Source organism: Trachinotus anak, unplaced genomic scaffold (assembly GCF_046630095.1).
Source record: "Trachinotus anak isolate AG129_WGS33_773 ecotype Australia unplaced genomic scaffold, CSIRO_AGI_Tana_v1 ptg000003l, whole genome shotgun sequence".
NCBI classification, from domain to species: Eukaryota; Metazoa; Chordata; class Actinopteri; order Carangiformes; family Carangidae; genus Trachinotus; species Trachinotus anak.
In genome coordinates, this window is record NW_027273854.1 from 635001 (window position 1) to 661281 (window position 26281).

General features: G+C 43.1%; 1 protein-coding gene and 1 long non-coding RNA gene across 2 annotated transcripts in view; both read left to right on the top strand.

The window, feature by feature from the left end:
* The window catches only part of LOC139609562 (zinc finger protein 850), a 27235-nt gene extending 1203 nt beyond the window's left edge, over nucleotides 1-26032 (top strand). The window contains exons 2-5 of the mRNA XM_071464315.1: nucleotides 8872-11682; nucleotides 12343-13452; nucleotides 14653-15515; nucleotides 24376-26032. Coding sequence (XP_071320416.1) covers nucleotides 9098-11682; nucleotides 12343-13452; nucleotides 14653-15515; nucleotides 24376-24800 — 4983 coding nt within the window. The 5' untranslated portion in view covers nucleotides 8872-9097 and the 3' untranslated portion in view covers nucleotides 24801-26032. The remainder of the gene's footprint in view (nucleotides 1-8871; nucleotides 11683-12342; nucleotides 13453-14652; nucleotides 15516-24375) is intronic.
* The window catches only part of LOC139609879 (uncharacterized), a 69553-nt gene that overhangs the window by 37442 nt on the left and 5830 nt on the right, over nucleotides 1-26281 (top strand). The window lies entirely within an intron of this gene.

Genomic DNA, 26281 nt, shown 5'->3' on the forward strand with positions numbered 1-26281 from the left:
AAGCCATTTTCCGATGGAGACGGGGTCTCAGTGAAAGGGGGCTGATGGCCGTAGGTGTTGTCCCGCTCTGCTGGGAGCATCATGTCGGAAATACATGGCTAAACCGAGACGTTTTTCCACGGTTAACCCCCTCGGATCTCCCCCCCGCCTGGCCGGGCTCGGGCGTCACTCCCGCGGTTAAATCGGGGAGTCGACCGAAGGAAATGTCGGCCGTGTGTCGGCGGTGGAGATGCCCCGCTTTGTCCCGATGGATTCATGCTGGGGCTGAACCCGACCGGGAGGAGACGGGCCAAGGTCAGGGAGCCCCGCTGCGGCTGTGAGGGCTGCTTTTCCGCCGCAGCTACCTTTCATCGTCCAGAGTAAATTTTAATTTGCAAATATGGAGCAAAGTGTGGAGAAGAAACTGCTACGGCTTGAATAGTCGAGGATCTTACTGATGGTGTGAACAGACCCGGGCTGTTTCTGCTCCGAGGGGAGAGGGCTTTACTCCCGGCTGCCTGGAACCACTGTCGGGCCGCGAGCAGGCGCCTGTGCCGGAGGTGCCGTGAATAACGCGCGGTTTAATCAGCCGGGCTCGGTTTGTTTACTTTATCTGGGCTCGAAGCTCAGAGGAGAAAAAGTTGGAAGGGAAGAGTGAAAGGATTGTGATTGGCTGCTGAGGAGAGGCCTGATTCAAATCTGTTTGTGAATGAGATGCTTCACTTGTAAAATCCGAAACGAGAGTATTGGAGCGGGTTTAACTTCACACTTAGGAGCCAAGACTGTTGATCCCGGGGGGAAACAGCAACATACAGCGAGTCCAAGGATCAGATTCAGACATGGAAACAAATATACATGGAAACATCACAGTCACACAACTGCATACAGCACATTACCTGAGACTAGAGTACCTGAGGGCTGCCGCCAATTGATCAATCAGCTGATAACTTCATCAGTCATTTCATCTGATCTCCCACAGCCGAGGTCTAAATGTCTGACCAGTTCAGATTCACTTCACTGTTGTGTGTGAAAGAGAAGCAGCAGATTCTGTCATTTGTGAAATGTTGACATTTTAGCTTAAAAAAATATTTTATTACTATTTTAACAAATGCTTTCAGATTAATTTAATTGACTAATAATTGCAGCTGTAGTTTGCATGTGTGCAAACCATCTGTTTTCTGATGTTCCAGATGAAAGAAACACAGTAGATGCAGTATATTTGAAATATATATTTATATGTCACTTTGTTTGTGTGCATAAATATGAATCAAGCAAATGGTAAAAAATAATATGAATAAAACAAAAACTATTAATATACAAAATGATATAACATAAGGGCATTAACCAATAATTGTTTTCTTTTAAAAAAAATCTCAAATATTTAATAGATTTGTCTGTAAAATGTCAGAAAACAGACAAAAATGATCATCACAGTTTGACAGAGGAGAGGTCTTCAAATGGTTTTTGTCTGATCAACAGTTTGTTTTAAGAAATGACTGAAAATATTCACATGACTTTTTAATAGTTCAAATATCAGTGATGTGTCTTTTCATATACTTTAAAGACCTTATGTTTTATTTGTATATGACATACTGGAGCTAAAACAGTTTGTCCATTAGTACAAAAAACCAACAACTGCTTGATCATCAGCTGATCTTTGAAAACATTTAACAAAAAATTAACAGCAATGAGCTGTTTCAGGTTTCTGAGAGTCAGAGGTTCAGTTTTCTGTCTCAGTAACTGAACTGATGTCGAACTGGAACCTGTCTCCCAGACGCTGCTGCCTCTCTTTGTCCTCCTCACACCAAACATCTGGCTGAACTCTTCTCCTCCCCTTTTGCTCTTCTTCACTTCTTCATTAGACTCTTCTGAGTCTGAGCTGCAGTCGACACCACAACAAATGTCTTCATTCATTCACAGCTGCAACAATTAGTCAGTCTAACTGAAAATTAATCTGCAACTATTTTGATAATCAATAGTCATTTCACTCATTTCTTTAATGGCAAACTTTTGCTGGTTGTAGTTTCTCAGGTGAAGATTTTGTGTTTTTCTGTGTTATAAGTGGTAATAAACTGAATATATTTAGGTTTTGGACAAAACAACACATGGGAAGATATAATGTAAAAGATGTTTTTCAGTTTTGTCTGATATTTGTGTCGACCATCAGCACCTCCTGCATTTCACCTTCAGACAGCATTCGTGTACAGAGTAATGATATGATTGTGCTGCTTTAAGAGGAGGATTAATATATTGTAATTTATTATGGTCTGTTAACGAGTTTTCTGCCTGGTTTAATGTATTTTTAAGGGGTAAAAATTTACCAAATACCAGAAAAGCTAATCCATTAAAAAGGTGGTGTTGGTGTGTTTGAGTAAATCCTGAGAGGTTTTGCTCTTTAAAAGTCCTTGAATTTTATGTTGCATGTCTGATGTCTGTCCTGAGTTGGGAATAAGGATTCTGACATTAACATGTTATTTCTGCGATTGTGGATCAATAATTGAACCAAATAAAAATGATCCATATCCACATATTAACACCTCTGTCAGACTAATTCTTCAGTGAATCCTTTATTTTGGATCAGCTTTGTAACTCCATTCAAAACCACCCTGAGTCCTGACAGAAAAATAAAAGTCACTGTGAGGTATTTTTCCCAGTAAGTGGTAAATTCCCACTAATACCATTAATCAAAAGAACCCAGCTGAGGCCGGGTGAAGTGCTCCCTCTTGTCCCCCCCCCCCACCCCCCGTGGCATGTGTGGCGGGAAGCTTCAGTCCCAGCAGTTGGACGACACGCTGCCGCTGACAGTAAAACTCTTACTCTTTGACAGATGCGGCCGGTCAGGATTTGTTGCGTTCTGCCGGGTGGCTGGTCTTGTTTTAACGGCGTTACAGAGGGCGGGGTCTGCACAGGCTGTTGGTTAAAATACTTTGTCGTCCCCCCAGCCTCATGCCAGCGAAGTCTTTTCACCAACAGATTGGTGAGCTTGTGAGCTCTCCAGCCAATCACATCTAGTTTTCCAACTGAGCCGCCCCTGAGCCCCTGATGCTTCGGCCTGGAGGGAGGGGTCAAGTTAGGCCTGGCGTAGGTTTGGGCAACATTTCCCGCCGTTGTGAGATTTTTCATAAAATTGAAGAAAAGAATGTATTTATTTATTTTTTGTTTTGCTCAGTGTGTCCTGCTGCTGAGTCCGAGCCTCATGTCCCTGCTGTGTTTACTGTCCCAGCGTCACTTATACCTGGAACAGAGAAGACAAGGATTTAAAAGAGGGAGAGAGAAGAGCAGGAGGCCTGAGCTATGTTTCCTGTTTCAGCTGCACGGCAGACAGTTGGAGATAAACAAGGACTTTGTTGAACTGTGAATCATCAAAGCTGCTGTGGAGGAGTCGTGAATGAAAATATAAACCATAACCTTTAATATATAATCCTGATATCCAGGTAGAGGGTCCTCGAGCAGGTTCATTAAGGTTTTTGAGGAGCTTCCCTGTGTTCCTCAGGTAACTCCAGTAGTTTTGATTTTGTTCCAGGAGAAATTAAGGAACCTCTCTGGGTCTTTCTGGATATAGGGTTCCTTATAGGGTGTCCTTGAGGAATTTCCAGGTGTCCTTGAGGAAGTTCCAGGTGTCCTTGGGGAAATGCTGTGGGTACCTGAGCAGGTTTCAGGATTTCTCTTCTTGTGTGTGTGTTGTTGTGTGTGACTGTACAGTTACAGATATGACCTCAGCTTCTCCAACGCAGTAGTTTGTGTATTTCCTCTGTGATTTACAGCAGAACGATCACTTCTCTGTTGATCGACCAGTCAACAGAAAACTTTGTATTTGTGCTGTTAAACGACTCAGACTCTTAAACAACCACATGGAAAAGTGCTCAGGCTTCATATTTGACCAAATGATTATAATAGCTAATTAGATGATTAGTGGAGAAAAATAACTGATAATTGATGTATCGTTGCAGTCATTCATAATCAATCAGGCTCTTGGTCTTAAATCAGTGGAGAACAAACAAAGATCTGAGGACGTCACCTTCAGCTCTGTGAAGCTGTGATGGGTGTTTTTGTTTTATTTGTTTCAGAGACTAAACCATTCACTGAACCGAAAACAGACTCACAGATTAGCTGATAATGAAACGAATCAATCGTTGGAGCCATTGACACCTGGACAGTGTTTCTCTGAAACACTAACAGGAGCCGTGTTCCTCACTTCTCTTTACTTCCTGTCCTTCAGCTCAGGACTAAAGCACATACTGAAAATGTCTCCCACCACTGACACTGTGTAAGGTCACATCTGCAATATGCAGCTGGATAAGAGGTAAAATAAGAGGATGTATAGAGCTCTGTCACTTTGAATGTAGAGATTGACTAGAAAATACCTGTGACACATCTTACCTGGATATTGTCTAATGCTCCTCTGTAGTGTGGGTCAATTGTGTTATGGTAACAGGCTGGACCCCGTCTCTCCTGAAAGAGATTTAAATCTCAATGAGAGTTTTACCTGATTTAAAGACCCACACGTCCACTGATCTGAGGTCAGATCTGAAGTCAACCTGTCTGCAGATTTCAGCAGAGGCAGTTTTATTTGTGGTGTAGGTTAAGTAAGATTTTTACAGATTCATTTGAGTCATTAACACAGAATCTTTAATCAGTCACAGGCTTTGTTTCTCTTTTTATTCAGTGTGTTTCTGTTGTGTTTTCTCTACATTATTCTCCTCTCGGCCTGTGCACCTGTCAGACCACAGCTCGTCAGGAGCTCCCTGCTCACACTAAACCCCTACCCCCCTCCAAAAAAAATGTCTTCTTCCACCAATCAAACCCTCCTCCACACCTTTATTTTCCACCACCTTTCTTCATCCATCACTCCAAAACTGAACAGACTACCAGTTACCACCCCTCCTCCTCCCTCCACCCACCTCTCTCTGTTGTCGTCTACCTGCCCTTTGTTTCTGTCGTTCTTCACACTGCACCACTGTCCTCAGTTAATCTGTAATTCAATGCTAAAGTCACGATGGTATTTTTTCTGTCTCTGAGTCGGTAACACTGCTCATTGGAACCAAAACAGCCAATAAAGTGCTGTTCTAGTTAAGTTCATTAAAGTAATAAACTGTTTGACCAAATTAACAACTCTCTGGTTCACATGCTGATGCTAACAGGCTAACCAGCTAGCTCCCAGGCTAACTGTTAGCTGCTGGCTGTCATTACACTAAATGCTATAATGAAACTCAGGAATCAGTGTGATGAATAGAAATTAATGAAAAAATGAATTATAATTTATGTATTTATGCTGCGATGTCTGTTCTGTACAGTGTCAGGTCACATGTCATAAAAGAAAACCATGGAAGTCATTGAAAAGTCCTTGAGTGTGACTTCAGAGTGTGTTTGAGTCCTGGCAGGGTGTTAGAGCAGAGACACAGGTGTGTGTGTTGGTGTGGCAGAGTGGATTAACATGGCAGCCTGGTTTAATCTGTTACAGATTCCAGATTAGCCTGTTAAAACTGTCACAGGCATCGACTCACTTTAATCACTGTGGTCTGTAAGGAACTATTGATCTGATTACTGACTGGTTATTGAGGTGTGTGTGTGTGTGTGCGCGTGTGCGTGTGTGCGCGCGCTTGTTGTGGACGGTGACACGCTGCACTCAAAACAGCAAATACTGTTTTTCACCTTTTGTTGTGTTAACATTTAATTTCTCAGTGTCACTGTGACGGACATTGAGATGTCCACTGATGTTTTATTGACCAGAAGATTAATTGAGAAAATAACAGACGGATTAATCAATAAAATAAATAATTGTTAGTTGTGACTCTAATTGGAATCATATTTATATCTAATATTTTCTTGATAAATCCCGTGTTTTATTTTGCATCCTATAACCATGTTGGTAGGTGCAGCGGCACTTCTTCAGAGTAACGTGAACAAACATGAACAAACAGTTGGTCAATATTGGACCAGACTGAGCCTCAGAAACACTCAGATACTCACAGCTGGATTCTTTTATCTGTGTCTTCTGTATATCAACCTGAGTTTCAGTACTGATACATTTTTGATTAGTTTTTTCAATAACTTGCCTTTGAGAGATACAAGTACGTCTTTCTGCAAAACCCTCTTTTAATTTTACCAATTTAGTGTGAGTCTAATAATAATAATAATAATAAACAACTTTATTTGTTTAGCCTCTTTGACACAGGAAATTCAGCACAAAGTGCTTTAGAAGAAAAAAATTATCTGTAACAAGTGCATCACATGAAAAGACATAAGGTAAAAATTTAACATGTTAAAAAGATTAAAGATGGAATAATAATAAAATAACAGAAAAAATTAAATGAATAATTAAAATAAGTTAAAAATGGACTACGTAGAATGCATGAAATCAGTAAGACATCATCAATACTTAAACAGCATTTAAACAAAGTGCTGAGTAGTGGAGCAAAGTGCAAAATGTCAGAGCTTATTAAAGGCGGAGTTGAAGAGAGAAGTTTTTAAAAATACAAGAATATAGTGCAAAGCATTCAATCAGGAACTATCTAAACAAAGAGTAAATAAACCTGGTCAGTGCAGTGTCTCCAACCTCATAACCTCAACCTTACATAAATAATTGTCCAATTTTAGATTGTTATCCAGCTGCAATTACCACTTATTTTAATTAATAAATTTAATGATGATATCTTGGAGGGCTATATCTTAATATTTTATAATAATCTGTAAATTTCTGGTTAATTATTTAAATAATTTCTCAGAAGATTACTTCCTTGTTTTTGTTGGTAATTTCCAAGAAACCATGGTCACATCTTAAAATTACTTCTGTTTATCAAATACTACAAAACCCAATGACTGTATCATGAATGACAAATGAACATTAATTCACACTTTCATGTGTAGATTTAATGTGAATGTGGTTAAAATTTGTTACTTTATTAGTTATCAATTTTCAATCAGATGATCATTACTGATTGTAATTTGTAATTAATTAATTTGTCAATTAATGATGATTACTTTAAGGTCTTTCTTTACATCCAAAATTTCCCTATAATTAGGTTCCATTGTTCAAATGATAAATCTGTGTTTGAGATTTAATCCTTCACATTCTTCCAAAAATTATTTAATTTGAAACATTACCAAAAATATGCACACATTCAACTGACAGACCAAATCTCACACACTCCAACAGTGTAAACGACCGAACTGTTGACATTGGTGCTGGTATGAGACCAGTTGACTGTTGATTGAGGGGGTTGGGTGGCGGCTCTGGAGGTTTGTTGATCCTGCAGTGGTTTTCTGAGGCTGTGGGGGATTCACAGCGAGCTTCTTTACACTACAAACAAAGGTGTATCCTGCTCGCTGCAGAGTGCTGTCAGGTGTTAATGGTGCAGGGAGCACAGCTACAACCTGCCGGCTGTATAATTCAAGATCCAAAGGAAATGTGTAGCTTCAAAATGAAAGCCGGCTAGTATTGGACACATAACACCTGCTTTGAGATTTAATTGATATACAGGCAGTTACATCTTCTAGCACTAATATTAATACTCCTGTGATGGTAAAATGATTAGCTAATTGAAATAATTTTTTTGGAGAATTTCAATAATGGCTCAATTGTAGACATTTTTTTGTTTTTAAGGAAAAATGTCAAACATTTGCCCTCAAGGATTTTCAGCTCGCCTGTTTTAAATCACAGTAAACTGAATATTTTGGGGATTTGGCGAGTTGGTTGGACAAAACAAGACATTTAAAGATGTCATGTTGGGACTTAGAAGTTGTGTTGGCATTGACTTAACAATTACCTTAGAAAATAATCCTCAGATTAATTAAACTAATTCCAGCAGCAGTTAAACTTTAATTTCCTTTTTTTTAAAGATATTTTTTGGTCATTTTTTGCCTTTATTGACAGGACAGTAGAGAGTGATAGGAAAGGGGCAGAGAGAGAGAGAGGGAATGACACGCAGGAAAGAATCAGACTGTTCGGGAGTCAGACCGGTCGGGAGTCAAACTGGCGCTTGCCTGCCAAGAGCATCCGCTCATGTGGTACGCGCCCTAACCACTCCGCCATTGGGCCGCCAAGTGGCAAAAACTTTTAACTGTAATTATAAATAGAATCTGACTGATACTGCCTTGGATAGATGCCGATATCAGTATTTGAGAATTTAAGAAGATATTGTGCAATACTCATTTCTTAATATAAACACATAACATAAACTATTCTAATTAAGGTCAATTAAGACTTGGGACCAGGATAATTTAGATATTATCTGTCCCTGCAGTGGTGACATTCAAGAGCGCAAAAATCTTTCTTATTGGCCAGCATAAACACCAATACTGATATATTTGAAAAGGTACTATCAATCAACAATATCTGCCCAAAGATTATTGGATTTTGGTAAAATCATTTAATCAAAATAAATAATTAACTGTTTTACATAATTGTGAGAATATTCTCACATTGTTCAATGCAGTCCCAATAAAAGTATTAAATGAGTTAAAAGTTGAAATGTAGAAATCTGTTGCCGTGTGAAATCTTATTAGGAATCATCATCTACTAATTTGTTCATTTCTTCAATCAATGAGTCAATCATTAATTGGTTAATTCTTTAAGTTCTAAGTTCTCAGAGTTTGAGGTTACATCTTCAAATTGCTTGTTTATTCCAGCCAACAGTCAAAAACAGTTAAAGACATTACATTTATGAAGATATATAAGAGAAACAAAACATTTTAGAAGCTGTCATCAGAGAATTATTGTGATTTGATAAGTAACATAAAAGGTCAGTCAGTTTTCAAAATTGAGTGTTAACTGAAGGATTATGGTTCAAATGCATTTTCTGAATTTGTTTAGGGGGTATGCTCAAACTAAAACAGGGACCTAAGTTGCTCTTTAAGTAACCCTCCTCTTTTTTATTCTTCTTGTCTTCACAGTGATACCTCATTGGCTGGTGTGACCCCCACAGGCCCGCCACCTCCCAGGGTGGGCCCCGATTGGCTGGAGCAGCACTGACGGCTCTTGGGGAGAAAATGGCCGCCCACCTCTGCCCTCAGCTGAAGAGCTAAGCCCTGCTGTTTTCCTCCCCCACCTCCCTAACATCACTGTTCATTGCTGTGTTGTGAACCGTGATTTTCTCCAACCGATTTGCTTTAGAGTACTATGGCAATGCATGATATGAGTCGTGCCAAGGGTTTCCCCTGTAAAGAGTGTGATATGGTTTGCCCGAGTACTCCAAGTCTTCTAGAACATATGAAAGCACATTATCAGCAAGAAGAAACCGGACGTTTTGAGTGTGAACAGTGTGGCCGAATTTACAAGCACGCAGCTAGTCTAGCTAATCATAAAAAGTCTCACGAAGTGGGTTCATTTCAGTGTCCTGTTTGTACCCGTACCCTGCCCAACGCTGTAGCTTTGAAGAACCACCTACGTATTCATACATTATCCCCCAGTAGTGCACACGCAGAAGAAGAAAGTGAAGAAGTACCCGAAGAAGCAGGCCACGACGAGAGAGACTACGGTCTCGCCCAGGACCTCTCGGACGGGTTTGGGCGCTCTCATTTGAATAATAGTGGTATGGGACATAGTGTCCTACAAAGCCACGAATCAGACGATCACGGAAAAAAAGGCTCCCCTGAATCTGACGACGCTTGGGACAGACCATTCAAGTGTGATCAGTGTGACAGAACCTACCGGCATCACGGTAGTCTAGTGAACCACAAGAAGTGTCACCAACAAGGAACTTTTAAGTGCTCTGTGTGTTTCAAACAATTTAGCAACCTGGCTGCCCTAAACAGCCACGAGAGAACTCACTCGAAGTTCAAGACCCCTGGGGCATCCATGGTGAGCAGCAGCAGTAGCAGCAGCAGCCTCCATGACTCGGAGCGCAGCAGTGGCACTCAGTCATCCCAGAGTGACGACACAGCCTCCTGTTTTTGCCACCTGTGCCAGATAGCGCTGCCGAATAAGGCAGACTTCCAGGAGCACATCCTGCTGCACAACACGGCCTCGCCATCCCTCGGCTTGCCACGCAGTTTTCCAGGCATCATGCCTCACAATCTGAGTGCAGTTCGATCCCCAGCATACACCCCGGCCCTGGGAGACCCTCTGCCCCTGCCCCCCCTGCCCAGTGAGAAAAGAGGTCCCTATGACCCCATTATGGGCCCTCCAGTCAACAATCCAATCTACACATGTGCATACTGTGGCGCAGGACACCCAGATCTGGAGACATTGAAAGTCCATTATCTAACCCATGATCCCCACCCTGCTTCCCATGGCCAGGACAGCTCCATCCTCAACTCAGATGCCTTAAGTTCTGGATCGCAGGGCTCGGTGTCTTCACCCTCTGGAGGCCGTGTGCCCCAGGCCAATTCTCCAGATGATGGAGAGCGGCGCTTCAAGTGTGGAGAGTGTGGGAAAAGTTACCGGCATGCAGGAAGTTTGGTCAATCACAAACGCTGCCATCAGACAGGCCACTACCAGTGCACCATCTGCTGTAAGCAGTACCCTCACCTGGCAGCGCTACACAGCCACCTACGAAGCCACAAGGGACGTCCTTCTAACCAGCCTATTAATAACGACAATAATGACTGGTTATCTCCAGAGCCACTAACTCTGGACTCTCAGCAGAGCTATGTCCAGGAAGGCAGTGGTGCCACCACTCCAATCTCACTGCCAGGGAATCTTGGTGATGCCGCCCACTTTGTACCAGATGGTGGCCACAGCAGTGGGTTGGACTCTCTTGAATTCCATGATCGCTTTGATGGCAGCTCACTTTCCCAGAGCAACTCTGCTCACCGTCAGGCTGACAGACATGTGTGCGCCGACTGTGGTGAGATGTATGGAGATGTATCTGGCATCAAGTCACACATGTGTCCCCGCCATGGCCAACAGCAACAGCAGCCACAACAGCAGCAGGGCAACATGTCCAATGGTTTTATGGGGAACATGAACTACCATAGCTCCAGTGGAACCTCACTGCCTGCTGGAAGCTCAAGTAGCCTTAAAGAAGGTGGCAGTCAACGGCAGTACTCCCAGAGTGGAGGCAAGAGAATGGGCAGCAATGACAAAGATGATGAGGATGATGGAGAAGTGTATCAGTGCTCGGTGTGCGGCAACCACTACGCCAGCCTCAGAGCTCTCAGGAGCCACCTGCGTAGTCATGCCAATAACCCAACAGGACCAGGACCTTCCAACCTGGAGCAGGATTGGAGAATGATCTGCTCCACCTGTGGTCAGAGCTTCTCCAGGAAGCAGGACCTCCTGAATCACCAGCTAGTCCACGGCCCCCAAAGGCCAGACGGCCAGCAACAGGGTATTGGAGGCAGCTCTGCTAATGGTAATGATAAGATGGACGGACGCAACCACATTTGTGTTGACTGTGGCATGTTTTTTGCTGACCGTCACCACCTCATCACCCACCTGTGCCCCGGTAAGAATCGGGCCAGTTCACTAGGAAAGCAGGGTTTGAATGGAGCCAAAGGGATGTCTGGAGGAGATGGTGTTGGTGGTGGGGTCGCTGGAGGGAGTCGTGATGTTGGTGGCGATGGACGTAGGCCTATGGTTGACCAAAGTGACAAGCCCCACAAGTGTGACCAGTGTGGACGAGGATACAGACACCCCTGCTCACTCCTTAACCACAAGAAGTCCCATAAGACTGGTGTTTTTCGTTGTTTGGTGTGCCAGAAGCGATACTATAATCTGCTGGCTCTCAAGAATCACCAAAGGACCCACTTTGACCTGAAAAGGTAGGTCCCGAATTCTCTCCTTTTTTTATTTTATTTGGACAGATGTCATACAGTTTAATGGTAATTCTGCATTTTACACACATTTAAGGTGATGGTAGGAATATTGTTTGAGTTTGGAGTACAAAAATGTGTAAAAGAATTACATCTACATAAATTTTAGCTGTGATTTGTACTCAAATCAAAAAGGCTTGGCCCAAAAATTTTGATTAACATTTGGCATTTACTGTTGTGGACATGGTTGCGATGCACAGCCTCTGGATCACTGTGCATCGAGCTCAATTGCTAAAGTTTACAATAAAAGACAAAATTTGAGGTTTTAGTTGTATCTGCATTGAGTGAATTGTTGATATGTGATTTCTGAGCCCGATGTGGAGGCTGGTGGTTCACAATATTTCATTTTTTGTTTTTGCAAAGATTGTTTACCAGGGTAGACATTTTTAATTAACCACAGTGAGTCAATTTGTCATGGAACTGTTGCACTTAAGTTGATCATTACACTTTACCAGTCTGCTACCCTTATTAAGAATTTGACTCATGGGCCATAATGTGTAAAATGATGTTTAATAATACAGCTGCCCTAATATTGGTTTAAGGGTATTAATTCATGTATTTACAGAGACTCTATTGTGTTTTCTTCATCTCTGCCCATTCCTGCTGCAGGCACAAGTGTGAAGAATGTGGCAAGGCCTTCAAGATCCAGAAGCAGCTGATCAACCACCTCCGTCTCCATGAGGAACATCGGGCCAAAGGTCTTGTTCGAACTGGCCCTAATGGTTCCCGCTTTCAGCAGCCTGGCCCATCTCAAATGCAGACCATGAGAGGAGAGTCATCAAAGGGGCAGGTAATGGGTGTCAAATACAGCCATCAAGGGTTCAAAAAACCCTACTCCTCAGCTGGAACTTCCAGGCCTCAGAAGTTTGACCCAGCTGAAAGTGGACGGCGGCCTTTTGCCTGTGAAGAATGTGGAAAGACATACCGACATGCAGGCAGCCTAGCCAATCACAAGAACCTTCACAAAATTGGGGAGTACCACTGCAATGTTTGCAACTCTACATACCCCAACAGGCTGGCAATGAAAAACCACCTACGTCTCCACTTTGCCCAGAAGAAGCACAACTGCCAAGAGTGTGGCAAGGGCTTTCGCACTCAGAGGCAGCTAGCTACCCACACTACAGCTGGCCTGTGCAAAGGCCCGCAGGGCCCTGGGGCCCAGATGGATTTTGAGTGCGATGGCTGTTGTGAAGGCTTTGCCACAGCTGATGAGCTTGCAGCCCATGACTGCCCAGCCCAGCACCTGCCTTCGTCCTCCTCCACCAACAGCTCCACCAACATCAGCATGGAGAGAAGCTCTGTGGACCTGGACTCTGATGAGAGACCCTACGCCTGCGACCTGTGCAGCTGCGCCTACAAACATGCAAGCTCATTGCTGAACCACAAGCACACCCACAAGACGGGAAACTTCCGGTGCAACTTTTGCGACAAACCCTACACCAACTACATGGCGCTACGCAACCACATGCGCATTCACACGCAGCGGAAGAAGCACATCTGCCACACGTGTGGGAAAGCCTTTCGGCTGGCCAGGTTCCTTCGCAACCACCAGAAGGTCCATGAGGAGGGTGCTACCCCCTTTGGCTGCCCCACCTGTGGGAAGAGTTTCCAGGGGAGATCCGGTCTGGCCAGGCACCGCTGCGGGGACAACCAGGTAGGCATGGAAGTCAGGAGGAAGGCAACGGCACCCACGGGAGAGGGCGAAGAGTGTCGGTACACGTGAGTTCTCGTCAGTTGTTTGTGATTCTTCGAAGTTGAAAAAAAAATAGTGAAGATAAATTTAGGTCTCTACATGTCTATTACAGGTATATGATCTCCAATCCGGCTTCCTTGGGACCATACGCGTGCCGGAATTCGGATTTTTCTGAAGTTTGGACAAATTGAATTAGTGGAGAGACCAGATAAGTCAACCCCGTTTGCTTTCAGTTAGCATATATCACACACTTTAGTTTTTTAGGCTACCTACAATCAAATATTTAATGTTTAGATGTACTGTTTTCATGCTTTTTCTCAGCACACTTTGTCACAGATTTAAGTAGAATATTTTGTGTAGCACATGAGCAAAATTTAAAGTCTTGATGTTGTGTGTTCCTTACTCTTGTTATGATTTTGATTGTAGTCTCTGATTTGTTTGTGTTTGTTTTGTTTAGATAGTATCTTGATACTGGCCAGTTATTAGACTAGAAACTGAAGTGATGTGATGGGGCTCTTGAATTTTGATGTCTTGGCAACCTGAAATCACAGGGAAGATTAGGAAGTATTTGGAGCTAGCTGCACTGCACATGTTTAGAGGTTATTATTCGTATCAGTTAAAGGATTCTTTACTACAGCACAGTAGCTGCAAGCAAATAGAGTCTGACATGGTGGAGGTTCTATGTTCATGTTTGATCGATTTTCATCACTACGTTCAGGATTGAGTAATCACCCAAAAGACGGCTGTGACAGAAGGTCTTTGAAATTGTTTTCAGATGTGTAAAAAGCTGTTTGAAGCTCGGGTCCATTTGTGCAGTGCAGGGAGCGGCAGATACCTCCCAGTTCCCTACATGAATCCCAGTTGTTTGTCCATAGTTTCTCCCGTGTCCCTCCCTTCTTCACCCACCCAGCAATCCTCTCCCCTATGATCTGTCTAGCAGTCATAACTTTACATGGTACACCACTTTCCAGTAGTCTTCTTTAAAAGCTTTAAGCCGGATTTCAGATCATATACCTGTATGTGCAAACATCTTAGATGATGAGTAGTTAAAATATTTCAGTAATTCTTAAGAAAAAGTGGTAACCAGTTACTTGAGATTAACTTGGCTAGAACACTGAAAACAAACTACCATCTTCCGTTACTAATCTCCCTTTTTCTTTCCTTTTGTCCCTCTGCCCATCCCCTTGTTCCTCCCCTCTTGTTTTTCCTTATTTGTCTCTGCACAGATGTGATCAATGTGGCCGCTCCTACCGCCATGCCAGCTCCCTCCTCAACCACAAGAACACCCACACTGTCGGCATCTACCACTGTGCTGTGTGCCTCAAGACCTACTCCAACCTGCTTGCCCTGAAGAACCACCGCCGTATCCACTCTGAGACACGCCGCCACCGTTGCCATGACTGCGGCAAGGCCTTCCGTGTTTCCTCCCAGCTCTACAACCACCGACGAGTCCACCAGAAGCAACGGGAGCTGACCTGCCGGTCCTGCCAACGAGCCTTTCCTACGCAGGCCAGCTTCAGGCTCCACATGGAGATCACCCACGGCCAGGCACCTCAGCCCCGCCAGCCCAGACCCCAGCAGCCCCGACCGGGGGGCTCCCAGGAGCTGGGCTGGGGGTCGGGTCTGGACCTCACTTTGATGCAAGAGCAAGGACTCAACCCCGGCAGCATGGCCAAAGCCCGCATCCGTGGGGGCAACAGTGAGGTCATCAAGTCCCATGTCTGCGACCAGTGTGGTCGGTCTTACCGCCACGCCAGCTCCCTGCTTAACCACAAGAACAGCCACAAGACTGGGACCTACTTCTGCAACTCCTGCCAGAAGGAGTTCCCCAACCTGATGTCCCTCAAGAACCACCGGCGGATCCACACTGAGCCCAAACGCTACCAGTGCCCAGATTGCGGCAAGTCCTTCCGTGTCTCCACACAACTCATCTGCCACCGCCGCATCCACACCAAGGAGAAGCCGTTCTCCTGCCAGCAGTGTGACAAGCGCTTCTCCTCCAAGTCCAACCTGAGGCACCACATGAAGGTGCACTGGAGCGGCTCAACGGCGCCCCCTCCCATGGCCATGGGTGCGCCCAACTTCCTGGGTATGCCTGGTGGCCCCTTCATATAAGCTAAGGAATGAGGGGGTGTGGGGTGGGGGGGGGCGGCGGGGGGGGGGGGGGGCGGGGGGGAGCCAGTCACATGCCAAGGTTTCTGGAGGTGCCAAAACGTAGCTCTTCGTCCTGCTCACCCTCCTCTTCCTCATTTTCCATGTGTGGCTGTAGTGTGTGTGAAGGACAGGGTGCATGACCTCAGTCCAGGTGCTGCATGACATGAAAATACACTGATTGCAGGAGTGAGAACACAAAATGGATGCTGCACACACACACACAGAGGACTGAAAATGGAGGACGTGCACACACTCTGTTGCTCACACACACCTCCATCATCTTTCCTAATGTTTCCTGAGCCGAGGCTTCCTTCACGGACTTTCCCACAAGGCTCCGGTTGTAGAACTGTCTGACTGTCCCACACAGACTGACTGACAGGCAGACGGACAGGCAGACATGGACTGTAGACAGACATGATGTAGTTTTTACTACATGGACTTCACTCCACCTGCCTTACTTCCTACTGCATGTTGCCCTGTAAAGCTGAGGTTCTTGAACCTTTCTCGCTCTGGAACACTGTTGAGAAACTGGCAGGGCCCCACAGCTGCAGAGACTGAGCTGAAACCAGACTGTTTATTAAAGACCAGCTCGTAAAGACTGATGAGTCCTGTGCTAGTGACTTTATGACAGACTGACTGTCGGGGCAGAGCTGCTGTGAGGGTCCGCATGAAGGCGTGAGGAAGTCTGATGCTTGTTTTCCTGTAATGAGCCATCTTGTCCATTTCAATCCCAGGAGCTGATTGTTGCAGTTTTCTCTGTTTCTGATGATGTTTGTAGGGAGTTTTGTCTTGATGAAATATTCTCTCTCGTGGCCTTTGTCACAATGTTTTTAAACCATATTCTGACAGAGGCAGTTGGAACAAAGTCCTCCTTGTTTTTATCTAAGTGACCAACATGTAGGTGCAGTGGAGGTGCAGATGAAGACAGACGGCCTTGGTTTGTTTTTCCTTCTTTGTACCTTAATGGTTTGACAGGTGACAGCAATGACTTGTGGGAGCTTTTATGGCTGAAGACGGGATGTGTTGGTCTCTGAGGGTCTGGTTTAAGTGTGTGTGTGTGTGCATGTGTGTGTGCATGTGTGTGTGCCTGTGTGCGTGCGTGTGTGCGTGCGTGTGCTCACCAAGATTAGCTTCATGCAATGCCTTGTTCTCACATACGGATTCAACAGTAGCAGCAGGAACGCCCAGCTCTGACCGAGCAGCAGCAAAACAACCGAGTGTCTCACTTTCTGAGCGACGTGTTGTCGTGCTTCATTTTCCTACTTCAAGTCGCAGCAGCTCAAACTTCTGTTAAAGAAAACAGTGGCGCCGCTCGGAGACGATCAGGTTTAACGGTGACGTCAGACTGATTAGTCTCTACTCACCCGGGATCCACACTGACCCAACTCTCTGGCTTTGTTCAGTAACTTCACGTCAAGATTCAGTGTGAACCTTGTGCTGATCTGTCTGTGGTAGAGGAGACGGTCTCTGTCTGTGTTGATACTAAATTACTGAACGTAAAAGAACCATACTGTTACAGAAACTAAAATCTGAAATCTGCTGGAGATGATGATGATGTTACTCAGACGGTGGAATAGAAAACATGTCTCTGTTTCGGTTTCACCAGGAATCAAAGCAAACGCTGCCGGTCATCGCTTCAGTGACCTCTTCAGTCTTTGAGTCCGTATGTGTGAATGAGTGGTGAACCTGTTTGACATCGCACTTACAGATCCGCCCTTCGGCCCCGATCTCTGTCTCTAACCTGTTACTGTACAACTCTGAGCGAGCAGCTGAACGAGGCTGAAACCGCATCACGACTAAAAACAAAGAAAGGTGTATATTGTTCGGCCTGAGTCGACACAACTCTGTTTTGTTTGATCCTGTATTGTAATCGTACTTCTGACTGTGTTATCTACAGTACCTCTTTTATAAGAAGGAAAAAAGACGACAGATCATTGTAGTAATGCATTTATTTATATATTATTCTGATTATTAACACTCGTAATGGACGGCACTAGTCTTTAGGATGTGTGAGTTTAGAGCTTTGTTGATGTAAAACACCCACCTGACTCCCCCCTCCTCTCTCTACCCACAATCCCCCTCTTCTGTGGAGATGATGGAGCCGTTAATGGACTCTGGCTCCACTGAGACTCTACTCTGTTCTAATGTGTGAAGATTTAAGGAACTGGAACTACATGATGGGAAGCGTTTTTTATTTTGCCTTTTACCAAGTGATGTTGTGACGGTCTTTCTCAGTCGAGCCTTCCCATCATCCCTCTCTTCCATATTTATCTCTTCACTGAGTTTGGCTGACCTCCCTCCCTCTCTGCCCCCTCCCTCCTTCCTGTTTCACACAAATCAAACTCACATTGAAAAGGGACGACTCAGTGATCCTCCTCTTTATTTGGAGCCCATTCAGTCCTCATCATTCAAACCTTTTTTATGTTACACTTTTATGGTAACCTCTTGTATTTATTGGTGTTATTATTTTTTTCCTTTTTATTTAATTGCGTTTTTGACTCTTTGGAAGCCTCTGTGTGTGTGTTAAAAAACACAGTTTGTCAGCGTTTTTCAGGAGCACTGGTGCTAGTTTTAAAAAAGAAAAAAGATAAAAAGTCAAAGCCGTGCAGTGACCGTCAAGTGCTGTAGGAGTCCATGTGATCTTGATCTAGAACACAGAAATAATAACTGTATATTCTCTATTTTTATTTTTGCATTTTCTTCCCTCACCATGTTTGATTTTTTTTTCTGAGTGGACACTTTCCCGCCTGCATTTCAAGTAGTTTTTAGAGAGAAGAAGAAAAAGATTGGTTTGGAACAACTATAATCCCTTTTGTTTTGAGTTCTAACTTTTTGTTTCCATGCATATATATGTAATGCTTACTATACACTTTTATAAACTATGTTTTGATAATTCATTTCTTAACAGAAAAACTTGTCCATATACTATAACCCTTACTGCTGAGTACTGAAAATAAATAGCTGAAAAAAAACCCACAGCTGAGCTCAGTGTTTTCAATCCGTTCTCCTTCACTGTTTCAAATTCATTTCTCAGTGCTCACTTTATTAGGTACACCTGTACGGTTTAATGCAGTTCACCTTTAACAAGCTTCTGATGTTCAGATGCTGTTAAACTGTCAGAGGTGATGATTTTATGCAGTTTGTCATTCGGCTGAGACGATGAGTTAATTAGTTGTCGACAAATTTATCGTCAACTATTTTGATAAAAAGTCGACATTAAATGTTTAAGTCAAATTGTCTTTTTCTGTTTTTTATCAGGGAACTGAATCTGTGGGTTTTTGATGTCTGTTGGTCGCACAAAACACATGAAAACGTTTCCTTGCATTTTACTTTTTTTTACTGTTTTTAGTTTAACATTTTTTCGACCAAATGATCAGAAACAATTATTATGATTATTATACTTTTTATACCCAGAGCACTTTGTGTGAAGATATCACTGATGCAGCCAAACTGGTTTAAACGATTAATCAGAAAATAATCATTAGTCAGCTGCGGTAACGAAGTTCACCACCACCTGCTCTCAGTCCCCTTTAATGTTCATCCTTAGGCTGACATGAATCAATATTTGATGTTTGAATCTATTCCAGAAAATCAGCTGATGGTTGCTCCTTTAAACACAACATGAACAAACATTAACAGTGCGAAAATCTGCTTGTTTAAAGCTGTTAAATTGGAAGACTGATTTTACAGGTGTACCTAATAAAGTGACGGCTGAGTGTAAACACACGACAGTCCTGTGACGACTGACCAGAGCCCAGCAGGAAAATAAACTTTACAGTGAGAAAGTAAGCGCGCACAGACAGGCTGTCGTCACGGAGACGCGAAGACTTCTGTGTAATGGCTAATTTCAAGGGTCCGTAATTTACGAATTATTTCCCTGGAAGTTTTGTGGATTTATTAGTAATCGCACACAAAAGAAAAATTGTTGTGACTGGAAACTTTATTCTTCACAGATGTTGAGTTGTGTGTTTTCCTTTCTTCATGTTTGTGCGTCTTTATCTGACATGCTGTGAACTGAACCACAACTTTATTACACTGGCGTTTAATTGAAATGTATTAATTAGACCCAAGCAAATGAAACACTGTTTCTACTTCCTCCTTAATTAGAACCAGTGGAGGTTTCCTGGAAACTCTCTTCAGAATTTCCTGAAGCTTCGTAGGTGTTTAGTTAATTAAGATGATCATATTATGAAGCACCTGCTCATTACTCTGGAGTTTTTAAGGAAAAACTAATAAATGATGTAGAAGTGACAGAGTTCATGAACAGAGGTCAGTGTCCATCAGTTTCCTCTACAGAGAAACAAAACATTTGTAGCGTTAAAGCTCCACCCAGTCTAAAGGTAGATGTCCATGTGTTTGTGATTATAAAGCAGGTCTAGGTTCTATATTAATACTGTGAAAGTATCAAAGCCTCAGTCCACAGAGAAATGCACACAGCCTGTATTCAGACACTGAGCCTTAAAACCAGCCGTCAGGACTTCTGGAACTTTGTGATGTCACAACAACGGAGTCACCGCTCTCAGCCATGCCCCAAGCCCCGCCCACCTGGACCCACCATCCAACCTTGCAGGATTTGGTTTCTCTGAGAGGCTCAGATCCTCTCTTCTGATTGGCTGACTGACCTGTTGTTACTAGAGCTCCAGAGAGAAGCCTGAGAGAGGAGATGTAAAACTACACTGAGATGGTTTTTGGTTCTTAAAACCACAGATATATCTTCTGATGATATCAACACTTCAGATGAAACACTGGAGAAGTTAAAACATGGAGCTTTAAACATCAACTAAATGAGGAAAACAAAACAGACAGTAAAGCTCCACACAGACCAGGACCAGGATTCTCAGACATCTACAGCTGGACTTCAGAGGCAGGACAGTGGGTCCAGTTCTCCAGACCACATTCACCAACAGCTCCTCATGTGTGAAGGTTGATTTAAGGCTGAAAACATCTGAACTAAACAGATCAGGAAAAGACTCGAGTGTCCAGACGTCTTAATGAGGGTCAGACGTCAGTGAGCTCTGCTGCAGAGGGGTCATGTATGTACTGTAGGTAAGTTTCTGATTGGTCCGTTATATTCAGGTGATTGATAGGTAACTGATGTTTGGATCTCAGACTATTTGTTGTAAATATAGTAAATGATTTTGTGTCTGGTGTAGACAGAAAGTATTCACACCCCTTCACCTCGTTGTGCTGAAGATTTGAACTGAAATCTCTCATTTACAAAAGTCCTCAGACTCTTCTTCCAGGTCTTTGCAGGACCCCCTTTGGCAGCAGTTACAGCGTCAGTCTTCAGGGGTGAGTCTCAGGATTAGTTCAGTTTATCTCAGTCTTCCTGTCAGACTGGACAGCAGGGGGGGGTCTAGACCCCTCAGGGACGGTCAGAGACGTGTCCTGAAGACTCTCCTGTGTTGTGTTGGCTGTTTGCTGCAGTCTCAGGTCTGTGGACTCTGGATCAGGTTTTCCTGAGGACTTCTCTGTCTTTGGTTCCATTCATCCTTCATCAGGTCTGACCAGTCTCCCTGTCCCTGCTGCTGAGGAGCCCCCCCACAGCATGATGCTGCCCCCTGAGTCCTGCTGAAATCCTCGTCCTTCAGCAGGTTCTCCATCTCTGCAGAGGACTGAAGCTCCTTCCTGACCCAGGTCCTTCTTAACTGGTCCTTTAGTTTGTCTGGACCCAGCTCTAGAAGGTCCTGGTTCCAGTTCGTGTTCCACTGTTCTCATGGAAACTGTCAGATCTGCCTGATCTGTCTCACCACAGTCTGATCTTAGAGGTCTACAGAGAGTCCACTGGACTTCATGGTCTCTGTCCAGACGTACAGGTGGACTGTGGGACCTGATTCACAGGTGTGTGTCTCTAAACTCTGTCCCATCAGTTCAGTTCACCACAGGTGGACTCAATCAGGGTCTGGACTCATCTCAAGTGTAAGTAAAGTAAACAGGAAGCAGCTGATCTCAGTCTGAAATCTTCTGTCAATGAGAAATTTCATTGATTTTTAATTTCCAAAAATGTCTAACAACATGTTTTCACTTTGTTGTTATGGAGACCTGAGAGAAGACTGACGGAAGTTTTATCCAGTTAAATCTAAAGACAATAAGGTGAAGGGTTCTGAATGCTGTTGATGGTAGAGCTCAGTCCAGGACCCAGGTCAAGGTGAAGTCTCTATTTGAACTTTCTCGGTCACATGATGAGCACCTGACAAAAACTTGACGTTTAAATGTTGTAGTCGATTATTTAATGGAAGCTGAGATCCAGATTAAGACCAAGTCCTGGTTTCCTTGTCCAGCTGGTCTTAGCATTGACCTTCCACTGTAACACCTTACCTTGACCTTGTGCCAGCTCCGAACTGTTTCCATGTTAACAACACCTGCAAAACTGAAATCGAGAAAACATTTTTTCACAAGTGATTTATAAAATTATTATAGTAATTTTCAATAAATAATTTGACCCCTGAAGAATTAAACAGCAACGTTTTTTTAACCACTGTGGTCACGCTCCTGAATCTGAAATCCCTCAGTCAGGTAAATGTACCGAGTCCTGCAGGTGGAGAACAGAGTGAAATCAGGTTTAATTTAAATGAGCATTTTGGATTTAATGCGAGCTCATGTTGACTTTGGATTCAAGGCTAACAACATCTGCTAATTCATGCTAACAGGTCGAGTAATTAGGCACAAATTTGTCATTTATATCCAAGATTTTTCATATGTAATAAATTAAGATTTTTTTCTCCATGATGCCTGCAGGGTTTTATTAAATGCGATATAATCAAACTTTATTCATCAAAACAAAAAACTGCAAAAGATGCTCGCCTTTTACTTTTACTCACCTGCAGCTGCTTCACACTAAAACAAGAGGGCTTTTACTTTGAAGAGGCTGCAGACAGGAAATGTTCTGAGGGTCTGCACAGAGACACTTCTTCTTCTTCTTCTATGGTGCTACTAACAGACAGGCTTTTACACAGCTCGGCTCTCTGGTTGAGATTTAAAGCTGCTCAGTTTTTATCAAACACACAGGAGGAAATAGTAAATTTGTTGGGGACTATTTTAAGCAGCAGATTAATCCACATTTGAGGCTGTCGTGAGTGTTTCTGGTGGCAGGTCACTGAAGAATTATCTCTCTGCAGGTAGATTTTCATGAAGTGAAAGAAACCAGAGTCTGGAGAGAAAGAAACTGATCAAAAAACAAGGATGTGATTAACACATGAAAACATTGTTGTTATTATTATTCTCTAATAATAAATTGCATTGCATTCCCCCTTTTAATTTAATTTGATTAAATTTAATTTATTTTAAGTTAATTTAAGTTAATTACAATTTCTTTGTGCTAATTGATTCTGGGAGTTTAATGACCTGACTTTACAATCTGCAGTTACACATGATGGATTCTCAGAGTCCTTTAGAGTCTGATGTCATTATAATAAATGGGTTTATTTTTCTCTACCAGAACAACATCCTGGCAGCGAGGAGAGTTTTACATCTCTGATTATAAAACTATGTAAGGAGATTAACTTTAATAATGAGTTTGCAGACTCAGAGTGTCTGAGACTCTGATGGTCAAAATCTGTTTTTCTCTTCATGTGGCAAACACTGAATTTATTGTATCAAAACTTAAACAAGTTCCGTTTGTTGTTCTAAATGTTTTCTGTCAAACCCTCAGTTATTTAGTCAGGATGTTTGTTGGACAATAATCAGAAAAAACAGAAAAGTTCTTTTCATCCATAAAAGAAATTGAAGACTTCATTGTTTTTAGTTGCTCTGACAGTTTGTTGGTGGTTTGTAGAGTTCAGGGAAAGTTGTGCGTTGTTTCAGGTTTGACAAGACGTGATGGGGACAAAGTCATCACCAGGAAACAGCCCATTAACAGTTCTAAAAGCATTAATGAGTTTTTTCTACTCTAATCATTTTGTTCCTTTCAGCGCAGCAGCAGTTTTTCCTGGACCTGGTCTCAGGCTATAAACAAGGACCAAACCTGAAACAGGTCCTGGTCTGGGTGTAGTTGTCGTCCGTCTCATAAACTGAAAGACATCACCTGAAATGTTGGGAAACAAAGCAGAATGAGTGAGTTTGGACTTGTTGGTGTGATCTGAGTGTAACATCCCCTCATGTGACCTGAGGTCAGAGTCTGAGGTGGAAATAAAACCTTCAGTCACGCAGCTTAACTCCGAGCAGCAGCCGTCGTCTCAGGAGAATCAGATTGTGTGAAAATAATCTCTGTATTGTGCTGTGGTTGTAAAGTGACGCGCTCATTAACATTCACTCACTAACCAGCTGATTTCTTTGTTTTATTGTGAAAAGGAAAAGGAAACTGGTTTCACGGCTGCGGCTGCTCAGACCTCCTGAGACGATGTTTGAATTTTTGTTGAACGGCCTGCCCGTGGTGCCACAGTCAATTTCAATGTTTCAACATGAAAAAGATATGATATGATTTAAACACACATTGTCCAAACAGCGAGTCCAGGCCTGGGGTCATCCGTCATCGTTATAGTTCCACCTACTGATAACAGGAAGTAACCCTTAGATGACAATCATCATTTGATTTACATGAACTTTTTATGGTTTGGTTTCATACACATGTTGGCGCCTCCCAGCTGCTCCGAGGTGTGCAACAGTGCGGCGCCCGCCTTAACATTGCTTGCAGCTTTAATTATGATTTATTATAATTATGACTGGAGTCAGAGCAGCCCGCCCTTTGAGGCCTCCTCAGATCTTTGTGGTCCAGTCTGTTGAACAGTTCTTTGTGCCAGTTTCCCTGTTGACCCAGAGTCACTCTGAACTAAACCCTCTTGTCTCTCTCCTCTCAGATCTGAGTCCGGTGAGTTCGCCCAGCAGCTCCAGGAGCTTCGTCTGCAGCCAGTGTGGTCGGTCTTACCGCCACGCCAGCTCCCTGCTCAACCACAAGAACAGCCACAAGACCGGGACCTACTTCTGCAACTCCTGCCAGAAGGAGTTCCCCAACCTGATGTCCCTCAAGAACCACCGGCGGATCCACACTGAGCCCAAACGCTACCAGTGCCCAGACTGTGGCAAGTCTTTCCGGGTATCTACGGCACTCATCTGCCACCGCCGCATCCACACCAAGGAGAAGCCGTTCTCCTGCCAGCAGTGTGACAAGCGCTTCTCTTCCCGGTCCAACCTGAGGCACCACATGAAGGTGCACTGGAGAGGTCCGCCACTGTCCAGAGGGACGTCATCCGCTTTCCTCACTGTCCCCTCCAGACCTTTCTAGACCTCATGTTGTCCTGGGACAGTCTGGGCCACCAGGACGAACACAACAAGCCTGGATCGAGTCTGCAGTGAGGTTTTGAAGTCAAAGGGTTCAGGGTTCGAGTATCAAAAGCAGCTGAAGGTGTGAAATTTAATCACTGCTGAAGACTTAACGTTAGGTTTTAATACCACCAGATTTATACCAATGAAACATCTGAATTTATGTGGTTTAATTTTTAAATTTTTAAATTTTGAAAACATTTAAACCTTTTTCTTCTTCAGGTTCAAGATCAAGGTCAAGATCAGTTTTATTGAGGGCAAATTTGTCAGCTCACATACATGTGAGTCCATGATGGCATGTTAAAAAAAGCTTAATAATAAAACAGTAAAACAGCAAAACTAAAAACCTTTAAAGTGAAAGTGCAGTGGAACCAATTAATAACTGGTTGAATGTAGCCGGAGTCCCAAAACATCTGGCTTCAATTCTACTTTAAAAAGTTTAGGTGTGGAATTAGTAAATGATCCAATCAGCTGTGGACAGTTTACAATGAGCCATCAGAGGATTTACACCTGATAAGAAATCACCACGTCACTACAACTGTTTTGATGCCAGACACAGTTTACAGCAGTGGTTCCCGACCTTTGCCAACTCATGACCCAGAGTCTAAATCTCTAAAATGTTGTTGGCCCACATCTGACCTGTAACAATACGGGGGCCAAATCATGTCTCAGAGCAGTTTTTATTTTAATGATGATGACTGAACTGAAAACAGAGGAAGATCAATGTTTCTGTTCTGTCTGACTGAGGAGAATCTCTCTCTCTCTCTCTCTTTCCTTTTAATTCTTCAGTTTTGATTCTGCAGTTTTCACCATGGATGTGATCTTTTATCACACAATCAGAAAACAATGATGTGGCAGAAGCTCCGGACATTGTTTAATGACAGATTTAATTAGAGAGAGAGAGGGAGAGAGAGAGAGAGAGAGAGAGTTTTTAAACATTTTTAAAGATAATTTCATTTTAAAACATTAAAAAAACATTATTTATGTTTTTTTATAATTAAATCTTTTCACCAAAATTGTAGCCGACTGTTTTGCAAATGATTTGTTGGCCCACTTTCAATACCTTCGCGGGTTGGGAACCACTGGTCTACAGCACAAGTAAATATCATGTTATTGTTATTTCATGTATGTAAAGCATCTAATGACTATCTATCTATCTATCTATCTATCTATCTATCTATCTATCTATCTATCTATCTATCTATCTATCTATCAAATAAATAAAGGGGGGCACATAAATTTAGATAGATGGTTTTCAAAGTCAAACATTTTAAATGTACAAATTATTCAAACTTTAACATGAAGTTTTTAATAGTGATTAATCTTCACCACTGGGTGTTCAGTTTCTCACGCGATTTAAATGATTCCGGCTCAAACATGATGACGTTTCCGAACCTTTCCTCCCTTCAGACCACGTTCACCTGGAAAACTAAAGCTCTCCCT